Raw genomic sequence first — 17474 nt, 5'->3', positions numbered from 1 at the left:
AGTAGGACTAGATAAGGTCTAAGACTTCCCATTTCTAAGTTCTCAGGTGATATTGATATACAAGTTCTCTCTTAAGAAACCCTGAGCTAGGGCAGCCCTGGTGGCTCAGCGGTTTAGTGCCTGCCTTTGGCCCAGGGCCTGATCCTGGAGACCGGGGATCAAGTCCCACGTTGGGCTCCCTGCATGGAGCCTGCTTCTCCCTCTGCCTGTGTCTCTGCCTCTCTCTTTCTGTGTGTGTCTCTCATGCATAAATAAATAAAATCTTTAAAAAAAAAGAAAAAGAAACCCTGAGCTACATTATCAAAGTGTGACCTAAACCCCTCTCAGGAGGACGCCTGGGTGGCTCAGTGGTTGAGCACCTGCCTTTGGCTCAGGGCATGGTCCCAGAATCCCAGGATCGAGTCCCACATCAAGCTCCCTGCACAGAGCCTGCTTCTCCCTCTGCTTTTCTCTCTTGTGTCTCTCATGAAGAAATGGATAAAATCTTTTTAAAAAATAAAATAAACCCCTCTCAAGACACACCTGGGTGGCTCAGTTGGTTAAATGTCTGCCTTCATTTCAGGTCATGATCTCAGGGTCTTGGGATTGAGCCCCACATCGGGTTCCTTGCTCAGCAGAGAGTCTGCTTCTCCCTCTCTCTCTCAAATAAATACAATCTTTAAAAATAAATAAATAAATAAACCCCTTTCAAACAACACTAGGTTTCCTGAACAATCAATTGCTAAACTAGGCACCTTCAAGGTACTATTTATAAATGTGCCTGCTTTCCCCCAAAGATCAGGGACAAAAGAAGAATGTCCAGTCTCAATACTTCTATTCAACATTGTAGTGGAGGTCTTAACCAGGGAAATTTTTTTTTAAAAGATTTATTTATTCATTCATTCAGAGAGAGTGAAGAGAGAGGCAGAGACACAGGCAGAGGGAGAAGCAGGCTCCATGCAGGAAGCCCGACGTGGGACTCGATCCCGGGTCTCCAGGATCACACCCCAGGCTGCAGGCGGCGCTAAACCGCTGCGCCACAGGGGCTGCCCTTAACCAGGGAAATTAAACAAAAACAATATATAAAAGGCATGCATATTGGAAAGGAAGAGATAAAACTCTCTCTGTCACAGATGACATGATCATAGATGACATGATCTTATACAGTGCATAAAAATTCCTAAGGAATCCACTAAAAAAACTATTAGAATAAATGAGTTCAGTAAGGTTGTAGGATACAAGGTCAATACACAAAAATTAACTGAACTTTACACTTGCAACAAATATATAAATGAAATTAAGAAACCCATTCCATTCAAATAACTAAAGAATAAAATACTTAAGAATAAATTTAACAAATAAGTAAAAAACTTATACTCTAAAAACTACAAGACACCATTGAACAAAATTAAAGATCTATTTAATGGGGAAAAAAATCACGTTAATGAATTGGAAGACCTAACATTAAGATAACTATATTCTCGAAACTAATTTATAGACCCTATGAGAATTCCAAATGACTTCTTTGTAGAAAATGACAAGTCAGTTTTAAAATTCATATGGGATTACAAAGAACCCAGAGTAGCCAAGTATAATCCTGAAAAGAAAAAGCTAGAGGACTAACACTTCCCAATTTCATAACTTACTACAAGCAGACATAAGATAGTGTTTTACTAAACAAGGATAAATGTAAAGAGCAACACAAGAAAAAAAATTTTTTTTAAGATTTTATTTATTTATTCATGAGACACAGAGAGAGAGAGGCAGAGACACAGGCAGAGGGAGAAGCAGGCTCCATGCAGGGAGCCCCATGTGGAACTTGATCCCAGGATCATACCCTGGGCCGAAGGCAGATGCTCAACCACTGAGCCACCCAGGCGTCCCGCAACACAAGAAAATTAAGAATCCAGAAATAACCTCATGCATCTGGGGTCAAATGATTTTTTTGTTGTTGTTGTTAATTTTAGAGAGAGAGATTAGGTGCATGTGGGCGCGCAGGGCTGGGGGCCAGGCAGGGAGGGGAGGTGGAGGGGCAGAGGGAGAGGGAGAGAGAATCTTAAGCTGGCTTCATACCCAGGTGAAGCCCAACACTGGGCTGAGGCTAAATCACAGGACCCTGAGATCATGACCTGAGCCAAAATCAAGAGTTGGGATGCTTAACCAACTGAGCCACCCAGGTGCTCCTGGTCAAATGATTTTTGACAAGATCATTCAGTGTGGAAACAACAGTCTTTTTGACAAACAGTGCTGTGACAACTGGAGAATCAAACTGGAACATTACCTCACACCATGTGAAAACTAACTCAAAACGAATCAAAGACTTAAATGTAAAAGCTTAAATAATAAAACTCTTTGAACATAGGGATAAATCTTCATGACCCAATATTTGCCCAAAAAAACCCTCTTAGATAAAACACCAAAAGCACAAGTAAAAAAAGAAAAAAACTGGACTTCACCAAAATGTGAAAGTTTTACATATCAAAGGACACTATCAAGAGAGTGGAAACACGGGATCCCTGGGTGGCGCAGCGGTTTGGCGCCTGCCTTTGGCCCAGGGCGCGATCCTGGAGACCCGGGATCGAATCCCACGTCAGGCTCCCGGTGCATGGAGCCTGCTTCTCCCTCTGCCTATGTCTCTGCCTCTCTCTCTCTCTCTCTCTCTCTGTATGACTATCATAAATAAAAAAAAAAAAAAAAAAGAGAGTGGAAACACAACCCACAGAATGGGAGAAAATATTTGCAAGTCACAAATCTCACAAGTGACTTGTAACTAGATACATAACAAATTTTTATAACTCAATAATAAAAAGACAACCCAACTGGAAAATGGGCAAAGGACATGAATGAATACTACTCCAAAGAAGATATACAAATGGCTAATAAGTACATGAAAAGATGCTAGAAAACATTTGTGATTAGGGAAATACAAATCAAAACCAAGAGATGCTACTTCACAGCCACCAGGATTCTGGCCACAGCTGGAATTGAACAGTTAACAATTACCAGAGAGGATGCGGCAAAGTCCTTATCCTCATACACAGCCAGTGGGAATGTAAAATGGTGTAGCTGCTTTGGAAAAGTCTGGCAATTTCTCAAACAATTAAACCTGAAATTACTATATGACCTGATAAATATTCACAGAAATAAAAACATACATCCACACAAAATCTTGTACATGAATGTTCAAAGCAGATTATTTACAACAGCCAAAAGGAGAAAACAACTCAAACGTCCTTCAACAGACAAAAAGATAAAGAAAATGTGGTATAGGGGGATCCCTGGGTGGCTCAGAGGTTTGGCACCTCCCTTCGGCTCGGGGTGTGATCCTGGAGTCCCGGGATCGAGTCCCACATCGGGCTCCCTGTGTGGAACCCGCCTCTCCCTCTGCCTCTCTCTCTCTCTCTCATGAATGAATAAATAAAATCTTTAAAAAAAAAAAAAAAGAAAATGTGGTATAAACATTATATGAAATATTGTTCTGCCATAAAAATGAATGAAGTAGGGCAGCCCCGGTGGCACAGCAGTTTAGCACCGCCTGCAGCCCGGGGTGTGATCCTAGAGACCTGGGATCCACTCTCACGTCGGGCTCCCTGCACGGAACTTGCTTCTCCCTCTGCCTGTGACTCTGCCTCTCTCTCGGTCTGAATAAATAAATAAAATCTTAAAAAAAAAAAAAATTGAAAATGAATGAAGTAGGGGTGCCTAAGTGGCTCAGTTGGTTAAGTGTCTGCCTTTGGCTCAGGTCATAACCCCAGAGTCCTGGGATTGAGCTTCACGTTGGGCTCCCTGCTCAATGGGGAGTCTGCTTCTCCCTCTCCCTGTCCCACTCCCCTTCCCCATTGCTCATTTTCTCTTTCAAATAAATAAAATCTTTAAAAAAAATTAATGAAGTACTGGTATTTGCTACAACTTGGATAAACCTCAGAAATACTATGTTAAGTGAAAAACTAGTTAGAAGAGTCCACATGGTACATGATTCCATTCATACAAAATCCAGACTAGGAAAATCTAATTGAGATGGAAAACAGATTAGTGGTTGTTTAGGACTGGGGAAAGAATGGCAGAGAAGAGGATGATACCTAAAGCATACGAGGTTTCTTTCTGAGGTGATTAAACGCTCCAAAACTGACTGTGGTGATGGTTGCACACATCTATAAATAGATTAAAAATCAATGAATTGTACATTTTTTTAAATGGGTAAATTGTATGATATACAGACTATATGTCACTAAGTTAGTTTAAAAGAGTAAATTTAAAAATATTTTTAAAAATTATGTAGGAATCTCAAAGCTTTTTAACAACAATTCTTAAATATTTTATAAATTCAGTACCTCTAGTGCTTTTTAATAGTGCTTGATAGTTCATAATTCTAAATGCAAATATACATCAAAAATACCATTAATTTTCACATATGAAATATTTTTAAACTAGCACTAGAAATAAATTCAGTAAATTTACAATTTCAAAGTATGCTTTTCCTTCTACCTAGCCTCATGATGAAAAACTATAACTGTTACCTAAACAATAATCAATTTTTTTTAAGATTTTATTTATTTATTAGAGAGAGAGAGGCAGAGACACAGGCAGAGGGAGAAGCAAGCTCCATGCAGGGAGGGGGATCTCTGGGTGGCTCAGCAGTTTAGCACCTGCCTTCGGCCTAGGGTGTGATCCTGGAGTCCCGGGATTGAGTCCCACATCAAGCTCCCTGCATGGGGCCTGCTTCTCCCTCTGCCTGTGTCTCTGCTTCTCTCTCTCTCTCTCTCTCTGTATCTCTCGTGAATAAATAAATAAAATCTTTAAAACACAAACAAACAAACTCCATGCAGGGAGCCCGACATGGGACTCGATCCTGGGTCTCCAGGATCACGCCCTGGGCTGAAGGCGGCACTAAACCACTAAGCCACCGGGTCTGCCCAATAATCAATTTTTAAATATTTTTAATATTCATTAAACATATAAATAATGCCGATCATACACTTATTTTTAAAAATGAGTGTTTTAGGAAGTTTTCCTTATAAGAAGTGTATCTGTGGCGCACATGTAAGGTTATAGGAAAATAATTCTTGTCCACCTTAATCTATGAATACTGATACTGGTAAAATTTCTGCACTAAAATAAGGAAGAGGGCAGCCTGGGTGGCTCAGCAGTTTAGTGCCGCCTTCAGTCCAGAGCCTGATCCTGGAGTCCCAGGATCGGGTCCTGCATCGGGCTCCCTGCGTGGAGCCTGCTTCTCCCTCTGCCTGCTTCTCCCTCTGCCTGTGTGTGTGTGTCTCTCTCTGTGTCTCTCATGAATAAATAAATAAAATCTTTTAAAAAATAAATAAATAAAATAAGGAAGAAATTTGTCACATAAAGCTGTGAGGGTATATAAAAGAAAAAAAAAACTGTCAAGCACAGAGACAAACCTGAACATCTCAAGTCTGGCTCAAAGTATAGTCAATACAGTCAAGTTTTTGAACTGTTTGTTCTAAAGTGCAAGATGATCCAGAATCCACCCCTAGGTCTTACAAGGCCCTGCATGAAAGTGTGCTAGAATAAAAAACATAAAACATGGAACAGAATGTAGAGAACAAGACTAAGAATGAAAGCATCCTAGCCTGCAAAGAAGGATGAAAACTATATGCAAACTGAAACCATCTGATCTTCCTCAAGCTACAACTTTTAATGCTAACTTCCCATGCTAAGCAAACTTTACAAACTATAAAGGTGGTTTGAAGCCAAATTAAATATATTCAATTTAATTCCTTCATAATAGTATTTTTAAGATTATTGTTCCTATCTGAGTAAAATACTGCTGTTATCTGCTTTGCCATTCAAGATCTTATAAACATAAATTAAGTAAAAATCACTCAAGTTTAACTTCAAAACTCAAAGGTATATATAGAAAAATAATTCAATTATGTAGTAAGTACCATCTATAACTCTGCAAAAAAGGATTTAGCAAATGGCACATCAAAGGTTATTAACAACAGCATTAATTATAATTGATACATAAATTGCCTATACATAGGGCTTAAGTAAACAATAAAACATCAGATTAATGAATATATTCTAAATACATTAAAAAGATGCTATGGAAATAACATAGAAAAACACTTATAATGTTAAGTTAAAGAAAACAATATAAAATTATATATACATATGTATATACTGTATGTGGTGTGTGGAGAGAGAGCAAGGTTACAACCACATTTTAAGAAACGTGTAAAGAAAAGAAGTAAGGGATGCCTGGGTGGCTCAGTGGTGAGCATCTGCCTTCAGCTCAGGGCGTGAAGTCCAGTGTTCTTCCCACTATATAAAATTTCTCTCAGTATCCCTGGGATAGAAAATTTGATACTTGGGGCACCCAGTGGCTCAGTGGTTGAGCATCTACCTTTGTTTGGCTCAAGTTGTGATCCCGGGGTCCTAGGATAGAGTCCCGCATCAGGCTCCCCAGAGTAAGCCGGCTTTTCCCTTTGCCTATGTCTCTGCCTCTTCCTCTCTCTCTGTGTCTCCCATAAATAAATAAACTCAAAAAAAAAAAAGAAAGAAAACTTGACACTCATAATTTTTTACATACTATTTTAGAGTAGGTCACAGATTCTTTGAAGCCTATCCCCGAAACTCCTCCCTAATGTCTCTGAGTTAAAAATTCTTGTTTTCTTATAGAGGGAAAAAAGCAGAGAATAAATCATTTAAAAATGGATGTTATTTCCCCCAATGTGGACCCTATACACCAAAATACAATTTGACTTGAGTCAAATGTTCCTATAGTTTTATGCTACCCTTTTAAGTACAACTTAAATGTCATCTATGCTATCAATCAACTCAAAAACTAAACTACTACAAAAAGTTCCATCAGAATCACAGGATACTTCACACCACCCCAGGGCCTTACTTCAGTCACCCTTTTTCAAGGTACCTCTCATCCCAGAAAGTCACTGTTACCTCCCTAAAAGACTAAAAGGAATTTCAGTGCATACATGAGTCTAAGCCTTGCTCTCCTCTTATGTCTAAGGCCTAACACAGCGATGACACACAGACGGCATTCAGTAAATGGTTTCTTTTTTCTTTTTTTAAGATTTTATTTATTTATTCATGAGAGACACAGAGAGAGAGAGAGGCAGAGACATAGGCAGAGGGGAAAGCAGGCTCCATACAGGAAGCCTAATGTGGGACTCGATCTCGGATCTCCAGGATCACACCTCAGGCTTCAGGCGGCGCTACCCAGTAAATGGTTTCTGAAATAAGAGATCAACCAGCAATAACAGAAGCATCTTTGGTGCACAGAAGTTTCCAATTTTTCATATATGCCTACTGATATACATGTGCTATACCAAAAGAATACAAGATAAAATGAAGATATCAATAATCCTTGGTATCAATGATCTATGAAAATTCTAAGTACATTTCATAAAAATTAACAGCCCTATAAATAACCAAATCCAGTGATTGTAAACATTTGGCTAGTGCTGGCAGTTGTTCTTGTTATTTTTATTATTAGCTGCTACCATTTAAATTGATCTTGGGGCAGCCTGGGTGGCCCAGCGGTTTGCACCGCCTTCCACCCAAGGCCTGATCCTGGAGATCCGGGCTCGAGTCCCACGTCGGGCTCCCTGCATGGAGTATGCTTCTCCCTCTGCCTGTGTCTCTGCCTCTATGTCTCTCATGAATAAATAAAATCCTTTAATAAATAAATAGACGATTGATTGATCGATTGATCGATCGATAGATCTTAGACATTTATATCCACTATTTCACATAATCTTCACAACAAATCCTGCAAGTTAAGTTTATCCCCTATTTTATAAGCTTAAAAAAAAAAAAAAAGAAAAACAGAGGCTAAGAAACTTGTTACACAATCAAATAAAGGATTTAAGACATTCTCACTGCAAAGCCCAAGATCTCCCATTATTTCACCCCAGCTCTCAGCAATGTTCATTTCTGGAGTGGTGTCAGATATCTTTAAGCCTAGTAGTTCTATGTTTTATTCAATAAAATAGTTTGTCTCTTAGGGAGTATTTTCTGATATGTGGTATCATGGTTAGCAATAAAATACTGAACAAACTCCAAGACGTCCAAGAGAATATTAGCTTGAAAATAAATATTGTACACAAACCAAGACAAGCTTAGGTTTACATTAGTAATAAACTTCTAGGTTGCAAAATGTAATACTACCTTCTATCAAGTCTATAAAAACTCTCCACTATCTGGTATTATAATCACTTTCTAGAGATGTGGTGTAGGCAATGGTAAGTTTTTACATAAAAAGATGTTGCAGCCTAGAACATATGTTCAGTTAAGCAAGCATTAGTACCATAATTAGATCTGTCAGAGCTATTATTCTGCCCTCAAAAATACAAACACATTCATTCAATTGAATGAATCTATCTGTACCATAATAATAATTATTATGAATTGTTTACACTACCTGGCCCACAATTCTGGCTTTACTACCTAGCAGCAGCTTGACTTTGAACAAATTACTTCATCTCTGAGCTTAAATTTCTTTTTGAGAAACAAATAGGGATGATCAAGTTATAAGGACTACTGAAAACTTCCTCAGGTTGTAAAGATTATTAAAAACACTGTCTGACACGTAAGTGCTCAATAAGTATTAATTATTGTTATCCCAATATTGACCTCTTCTCTCCCTCACATACACACATACATGTACCTCACTCTGAATAATTTGTTCCTTTTACATAACAATGAAGGAACATAATATCATGTGAATGTTCATTTTCATACTTGTCTGATTTATTGTCAATGACTGTTTACAGGAAACAGTATAGCGAATGTGTCTAAGAACAGATGTGCCTAGGTTCAAATCTCAAAAATCTGCCACTTACAACACAACCCTAAGTAAGTAATACAGAAGCTTAATTGCTACTTTATTAAAACTATGAAGATTAAGTGAAATGACATATGTAAATTACCTAAAAGTATCTACTGCTTATTGGAGTTTAAGAAACATCACTCCTCTTCTTTCACAATAGTGGTGTGTTTTCCTTCCCATATCTTTATATTAAAACTTAGCCCACTAAGAGAAACCATATACAGAATCAAATTCACAATTTCCAGTTTCTTACCATTTAAGTTTTTTAAGTTCAAAATCCATGCACAATTAGCCATTCATGGCTCATGGCAGGTTTAGGAATAAAAATATGAAGATAAGCTATCCTCCCATGCCTATCCCAGGAAAGCATCTACCTCAGTATCTCCTATATTCCTTCCTGGGTCACTAATTTCAAAGAGTATGTATATAAACCAATGATGCTCAACTGGGGGCAATTTTGTGCTCCAAGAAACATCTGGCAATATCTAGAGATATTTCTGATTATCCCAAATGAGAAAGTGTTACTAGCATATCATGGATAAGGGACCTGTAAAACATCCCGCAGGCACTGGACAGCTGCCCTACACCAAAGAATTACCTGGCCCAAAATGTCAATAGTGCCAAGGCTGAAAAACCATGATCTAAAAAATCCCAAGTATATAGAAGCTTTCTTCCAAAAAAGTATGGTCTTGCCCCATTGTTCTTGGCCAAATTTTTATTTTTATTGAGATAAAACAAGATATAAGCAGTCTGATTATTTCAGATGAGAGACTCTTGATACCATTTAATTCCCATTACAAAATACCCAAACTAAAGGGGCCTTGAGGAAATGAGGCTTACTTTTTTTTGTACATCTATACCATATAAAAAACAAGTTTTTAAAAGAGCTCCAACCTTTAATTTTTAATTGCACTGTCAAATCGTCAAAGCATTATTTATATCACAAAGTTAAGTTCCTTATATCTCACCTCTACCTTTTATACAAAATATCAAAAAGTTCACATTTATGTGACAGGAAAGTACAGTGCATAAGGCCAACTTTTAGCATCATTTTCTGTATCAAGTTGGCAATGAACAAAAGTTTGCAAATATACTGTACTGATGAAGCTATGGAGAAGGAAAAACACACTCAAATTGTTGCTAGTACAACCTTTCCAAATGCAAATTAGCAATATGTATCTAAAAATCCTTTGGCCCAAAAATTATACCTACCAAAAACTAAAGTACACACGCACACCTTTGCACAAAGGTGTGTAAAAGAATATTCACTGCAGCACTCTTAGTAGTAATAGCAAACAATTGGAAGCAACAGAAATGTCCATCATGAGGTAGCTAATTAAATAAATTACAGTATACTCTTATAAAGAAAGATCCTAAAGTTTTGAAAATAATGAGGGAGATCTGTATGTGCTAGTAAAGAATAATGTCTCAGATTAAGCTAAAAAAATAATAATAAGCCATAAAACAATATGCAGCTTACTCAAAAGAAAAATTATGCATATTTACATATAAATCACAGATTATTGCTGGAAATACACACAACAAAGTGGCAAGAATGACCATCTCTAGGAAGGAGACTCAGGGCCTAGAGAAGGAGATTTTCACTGATATTGTTTGAATTTTTTGTTTGTTTGAATTTTTTTTAACATGGGTTTACGCTTTTATTTACTGACTGTAAAACTTAAGTCGCAAATTCTGAGACTTAGTATTCTCTAATTTGAAATAAGAGTAATACCCTCGCTGGTTAGTTATTATGAAAATCAAATGAGAGCATAAAATGTTTCATAAATTATACAGCAGGGATCCCTGGGTGGCGCAGCGGTTTGGCGCCTGCCTTTGGCCCAGGGCACGATCCTGGAGACCCGGGATCGAATCCCACATCAGGCTCCCAGTGCATGGAGCCTGCTTCTCCCTCTGCCTATGTCTCTGCCTCTCTCTCTCTCTCTCTCTCTCTCTCTCTCTCTCTCTGTGACTATGATAAATAAATAAAAATTAAAATAAATAAATAAATAAATAAATAAATAATACAGCAGCACAAAAACTTATAAATTAGTCCTCTGACAATTTTCCAAACCAATTATAACAATAGTTATTATCATTCTTCTGACCAATTTCTCCAAGTGTAAAAATGGGAATTTTTAAGATGAAATGTGAGTGTAAATGCAATCGTAGAACACAGATTCTCACTTTATATATAGTCATTAATTTCAATTTAACAGTAAATATTCAAAAAGAGTTCATATAGAAATGCTAAATCAGCAGATTCCAAAATAAATATGTGCTCACTATCAAAAAGAAAGTAAATAAAGGGGATCCCTGGGTGGCTCAGCAGTTAAGCGCCTGCCTTTGGCCCAGGGCATGATCCTGGAGTCCCGGAATCCAGTCCCACATCGGGCTCCCGGCATGGAGCCTGCCTCTCCCTCCTCCTGTGTCTCTGCCTCTCTCTCTATGTCTATCATAAATAAATAAATCTTTAAAAAAAAAAAAGAAGGTAAATAAAAACTATAACCATGCTATTACAAAAATCTTGATGCTTTTTTTTTCCTGCCAATCTTTTTTCTATGCATGCTCATAGATGCATGGTTAGATCATTCTTCTAAATAAAATGTCTCGGGATCCCTGGGTGGTACAGCGGTCTGGCACCTGCCTTTGGCCCAAGGCGCCATCCTGGAGACCCGGGATCGAATCCCACATCGGGCTTCTGGTGCATGGAGCCTGCTTCTCCCTCTGCCTATGTCTCTGCCTCTCTCTGTCTCTCTGTGTGACTATCATAAATAAATAAAAAATAAAAAAATAAAATGTCTCCACTTTGCTGTAATACAGCATTCAAATTACAATATTCTTCATATTATTATAAGCTCCCAATAAACATAATTTTTAATGAAGGCATAATATTTTATCTTGTTGATGAGAGTTTAACCACTTTAACATGAAATTCCAGCGTAGGAGTTTGCCTAATGAACTCTGCCTGGATTAACTTTTCATGTAGTTCTACAATTTCATTTCTCCAAGTAACCAGATTTTTCTCTTTCTCTCTTTCTCTCTTTTATTCTCTCTCTCACTCATTCTGTTTTCCTCTTCTGGTTTCCATAGTTCCAGTATCATTAAGTGCAAAACTCACAAAGTAAAGAATTGTGTAAGTATGTTTAATTCCTTGAAGAGCAAGTAAAACACCTTAGACCGAGTCCTTAAGTCAGACTATTAGTAAGAGAGGAGATAAAAACTATGGTTCATTACTAAATAAAGATGCTCAATCTTTTCCTACAACTTTTTAGTCCGTTACCATTCTATCCCCAAATACAGTGAAAACAAAGGAATACACTCTTAGGTTACTCCTGGGAGACTCTGTATTGGACAAACCCAACTGTTCCTAATTAATTTTAACTATGACAACTCCTCCCAAATGCTGAACATTCCAAGCCATTTTTGAAAACAGTTGGATATCACTCAAAGAAGGATGGATTTCCTGAGTATACTGGACTGTAATTGCAGGCACAAAAGAAAAATATTATGGTGTCCTTCTCATAGTAGAACTTAATAGTCATGTTAAATACACACACTCTGCTTCTGAGAACATGTAATTTTTATACTGTATCCTGATATTTATTGCCATATTGCTAAACCAGACCACTAAGATGACACATTTATTAACACACATCATGTATTCTTTGATACAACTGAAAATAAACACCACAAACTACAAAATTATGAGGGATTCTTTTTCTCCAATTTCCGAAGTTTCTGTAATACAGTTATATCACTCTTGCAATTAAAAAAGCATTAAAAGGAAAAGTATTCTTGGGGCTCCTGGGTGGCTCAATCAGTCAAGCATCTGCCTTCAGCTCAGGTCAGGATCTCAAGGTCCTTGGATGGGCTGCGTTCCCTGCTCAGCAGGGAGTCTGCTTCTCCCTCTCCCTCTCCTCCCTGCTTGTGCTCTCTCTCATCTCAAATGAGTAAATAAAATCTTTGGGGGAAAAACAGGAAAAGTATTATTCTTATAGCACATAGTGCTTTAGACCATATACTAAGATTTTTTTCACTTAAGTCCCCTTCTAAGGCTTTTTTTTAATTAAAAAAGAATCCTTGCTAAATTACACAAGAAAACTGCAACATAAAGCTGAACTGCTGCTGGAAAATCATTTAAATATTCCTATCACGTCATATTTCAATAAAATAAAACTTTTATCATCATCGAGGACACCACTTCTATACTCACAATAGCATAAAAGACCCTGGAGATTCAGAGGCAAAAGACAGGGCTTCCATCCTCAAAAAGTTTACCATCTAATTAGGACAATAGAGCATTTACTGAAAAAGAGCATCAAAAATACAAGGGAGCACTGGATATGCCAAGTGTCTAGTACAGAGAATAGAGTGAAATAAACAGCTTTTGAAATCCTACAGTCCTTGGTTCAAATCTCAGATCTACTACTTATTAGCTCATAAATTACTTCCCTCATTTGTAAAATGGAGTGTTAAGTTAAATGAAGTAAAATTCCCTGCATACTGTAACACCCTAATATATACAGTAAACGCTCTTTACATATAGTAAGAAAGGCTGAGAGTAGTAGTAGTAGTAAGGATACAGACTTGAAGAAGAAATGGGCCACTGGGAAAGCTTAAAGAGAGAAAGTATTAATATCTTTTTTTTTAATTTTTTATTTATTTATGATAGTCACCCAGAGAGAGAGAGAGGCAGAGGGAGAAGCAGGCTCCATTCAGTGAGCCCGACGTGGGATTCGACCCCGGGTCTCCAGGATCGCGCCCTGGGCCAAAGGCAGGTGCCAAACCGCTGCGCCACCCAGGGATCCCTAATATCTTTTTTGTAATCACCACAAGCAAAAATCACAAGATCTTTCTCATTTAAGTTTTACTTCATATTGATTAAAAGAAAATCGAATGTCTAGCGAAGACAATTGAAATTACAAAACACTAATGCTAGGGTTACCTGGGCAGCTAAGTTGGTAAAGCATCCAACTGTTGATCTCAGCTCAGGTCTCTATATCAGGGTCAGATCGTTAAAGCCCAGTGTTAGGCTCCACATTGGGTGTGGAGCCTACTTGAAATTTTAAAAAGTGAAAAAAAAAAGAAAGAAAGAAAACACTAAGGCTACACAACACTAAAGTACCCCGGTAAAGTCCCACTAGAGCTACAAATCATAAAATATGGTCTATAAAAAAGAAATCTCAATTAGAAAGGGCCTTAGATCAGCTCATTCAAACTCCCCTACAGGAATATAAGTTCTATGTTTTGCCTCCAAGAATTGTTATTTGTTTCTTAACATATCCTTAGTATCTAACACATATTTCCTAGCACACAATGAATGCTCAACAAATATTTGTTGAATGAATATTAAAACTAAGAAAATTGAGGCCTTGGAGATCTAACTCAATTCCATAGAGTTAGCTCTTGGCAGATCTGGGACTGGAACTAAGTTCCATTACTCTAGTATTCTATCCTCTGAAGAAGCTAGAATATGATAATTTAAATAAATTATTTTGGTGGCTGGGGAGCTGGTGGGTTGGTTGTCAGTCAAGGAAAGAGGAAGGAAGGAGTAAATTAAAATGTTTTTCACATTTTCCCCCCAAACTGTCAGTTTTACTGAACTGATAAAGGCAAAAAAAACTATAAACAAGACAATCCTAGCATCGTGCCTAGCACATAATAGGTACTTAACAAATATTTGTTGAATGAAAGAACCTACTCCAAAACTTCATCATTATCCCATGACCAGAGGTAGAAACTCACTTCAGCATCTGTTTAATCTTTTAACTGTCACAGAGCCCTTTAAATTTTTCAGTCATTCAAAAGACAGTGTTTAATCACTTTCTTCCAGATGGGCACTGAGGAAGACAGATGAATTAAAATGTGTCCCTGCCCTGGAGGATTTCTCACTTGAGTATGCCTAAGTGTGTGTGTTTGGGGGTCGGGGGTGGAGTGTGACACAAATAGATCAATAATGAATGTGAAACCAAGTTGCATTGTTACCTTAGTTTATTTGTTTCCAGCAGTTAAAAAAAATAAAAAAAAAAATACACAAGTTTAAAAAGTTTTAAAATGACGAGGCGGCACGTTAGGGTATAGAAAGGTTTAGAAAGGTTCTTTTTCCTGTCCCTTTATATAGAACTTATTGCCTCTAATGTCTTAAAAATATTCTAAATTGGCTTAATTTGAATTATCAATATAAATGAACCATCAATGTACGTTCTCTATGTGAGACACTGAAGGAGAATACTCGTGATTCAGTACTTACTGTGTACATACATGTTCATATTTAAACACACAACCACAACAACCTATTTCAATTATGTAACTATCTATAAAACTGACAAGAGCCTAAAGAAAATGTCCAGAGATGAAGGATGATAAACAGAAATCAGAAACATTAGCCCGGGAGAGAGAATAAAGTACGCAAACAACTCAGAAACAAATCTACAGAAGACTTCAAGAGGGGGAAGCTCCTGCCCGACCCGGCCAGCGCGGCCAGAAAGCAAGGGCCTGCCAACAGCCATGAGACTCCTAAAAAGGGCGACCCAAGAGTCACTGCCGCCACCGCGCACACCTGAATCTCAGGAGGGCCCTTCCAAAGAGGTCCGCCACCAGCCCTCAACCCCACATTCCAAGGATTCTTCCCTGCTACCTGCTTGTCAAAAGAGGGTGAGCGACATCAAGAGAACAGGGAAACCACCAGACGTCACTTAGGAAACAGAATTCCTGCAAACTGAAGTGAGTTACTGGACCTGAGGCACGAGTCTGCGGGTGGCGGCGGGTTCCCCGGAGAGCGGGTGTCGCTCGGGCTCTCGAGTTCACGGCGCCGGGGCAAACACCCCAGAGCCTTCTGCTGCGGCGCGACGACGGCACCGGCCCACGAGAAGCGCGACGGATGTAGGCCAAGGGGACTACAAGGCGGCAGGAGGCAGCGGGCAGCGCGCGGGCTGTGGCAGGCGCTCCGGGCAGGGCGGACCCGCCGAGAAGTGGAAGGCCGGGAGGCTTGGGGTCGGGGCCGGACAAGCGCCGGCCACCTCGGCGGGAGAGCACCGGGGGAAGACCGCGGCCCGCCCTCTCTACGGGGACGGAGGAACGAGGCTCCCAGAGGGAAGCACCGGGCCTAGGCTCTGAGGAACGGGGGAGGCGAGGAAGGGGCCGACCATGGCCCCGCAGGAGGTCATCTCCGGCCGTCCAGCGCCGAGGCCGAGGCGGGCGGAGCCGTCACACCTGTTGATGAGGCGGCGGCTACGCGACGGCCCTCCCCGGCCCGAGGGGGCGGAAGACGACGGAAGCGGAGGTCCAGCCCAGGAGAGCGGGTCGAGGCTTGGCCGAACCCGGAGGGGGCCCAGGCTGGTGCCGAGGGGAGCGCGGGGCTCGACGGAAGCGGCAGACTGCGGCCCCCGTCGGGGGGGGGGGGGGGGGGGGAACGGCCCTGGGCTCCGCGTCGGGAAGGCGACTTTTAACTCGGGAAGCGCCGCGGAGCCCGGGGGCCGCCGCGCGGGGCGAGGCGGCCGGCGCCAGCGCCACGGGAGCCCACCTGGAGCGCTCCTGGCCTGGAAGGAGGAAACTTCTCGGCGGCCGAGGCGGAGCCGCGCGGGGCCACTGCCCACCCGGCACGGGCACGGGCGCCGCGGGCCGCGCGGGGAGCGGGAGCGGGAGCGGGGGCGGGGTCGTGGCGGGGCGGCGCGGCTGCGGGCTCGGACGGCCCCGCAGTACACGCACACTCAGCCTCGCGCCGCCGCTCGCCCCCGCCCGCCCCGGCGGCCGCCCCGCCCGCACCAGAGAAACTACCCGGCCGCCCGCCCGCAGCGCGGTGGGGGAGGGGCCGCCTGGGACAGCGGCCGAGCCGGGCGGGCGGTGTTACCTGTGTCAGGGAGAGCTGGGCCGCCGCAGCCATGGTGCTTCCATCATGCACGGGAGGGGAAGGAAGGACGGGCGGACTGGGGCTCGGGGCGGGAGGAGGCGGAGGGAGCGGGCAGAGGCGAGGCCCGGGCGGCCGGGCGGGCGGGCGTCTCCCCTGTAACTTCGACAACTTCCCTCCTCCCGCCCGCCCGCCCCGCCCCGCCCCGCCCCTCCCGGCCCCGCCCCACCCCGCCCGCCCGCCCGGCGCCAGCGCGGCGGCGCCCAAGTCCTGGCGCCGGATTTCGCGCTGCCGGACAGGAGCCTCCCCCCGGGGCCGCCCAAGAAAACCCGGCGCGGACAGAGAAGTAAGGCGGACGGGCTGCGTAGGCGGAAGAGACCGCAGACAGATTGCCCGGAAAGTTTAGGCAGATCGCCTACGTACTCTAAGCTGCTGCTTCTGAAAAATGGGGGAAATGCTACGCAAAGTCCAGGTTGCTTGTGAAAACGAAATGAGATCGTGATAGAAGTAGCAGTACTTCGTATATGCTAGACTCTGTGCTACACACTATTTTCCAGTTGTATGAGTGGGAGGAACTGAGACACAAATAAGTTATATAAATGAGGAAATAGAAACATAAACAGCTATTTTACCTAAAGTCATACAGCTGATTAGAAAGCCAGGTTAGAATCCAGATCTGCCTCCAAAACCTTTCATTTAACCATGTACGTGATATTGAAAAAGAAGACTTCTAGGTTCTTCCCTCCAGGAGCCAAAATCCAAGTGGGAGGGGCGATAAATAATGTCTTTGCCTGCTTGCTGCTTGCCACACTTACATGGTTTAATAAG

At 41.3% G+C, this 17474-nt stretch overlaps 1 protein-coding gene across 4 annotated transcripts in view; it reads right to left on the bottom strand.

The window, feature by feature from the left end:
- The window catches only part of EPS15 (epidermal growth factor receptor pathway substrate 15), a 143019-nt gene extending 126200 nt beyond the window's left edge, over positions 1 to 16819 (bottom strand). For 2 of the 4 annotated variants that reach the window (XM_038558052.1, XM_038558054.1), the window contains exon 1: positions 16650 to 16818. In XM_038558052.1, coding sequence (XP_038413980.1) covers positions 16650 to 16682 — 33 coding nt within the window. In that variant the 5' untranslated portion in view covers positions 16683 to 16818. Of the gene's footprint in view, positions 1 to 16649 lie in introns of all 4 variants that reach the window. The other 2 variants (XM_038558055.1, XM_038558053.1) reach the window with 2 other exon arrangements.
- Positions 16820 to 17474: the final 655 nt, after the last annotated feature.

Source organism: Canis lupus, chromosome 15, assembly GCF_011100685.1.
Source record: "Canis lupus familiaris isolate Mischka breed German Shepherd chromosome 15, alternate assembly UU_Cfam_GSD_1.0, whole genome shotgun sequence".
NCBI classification, from domain to species: Eukaryota; Metazoa; Chordata; class Mammalia; order Carnivora; family Canidae; genus Canis; species Canis lupus.
The sequence above is the reverse complement of the archived record's forward strand: the minus strand, read 5'-3'. Positions and strand labels throughout refer to the sequence as shown.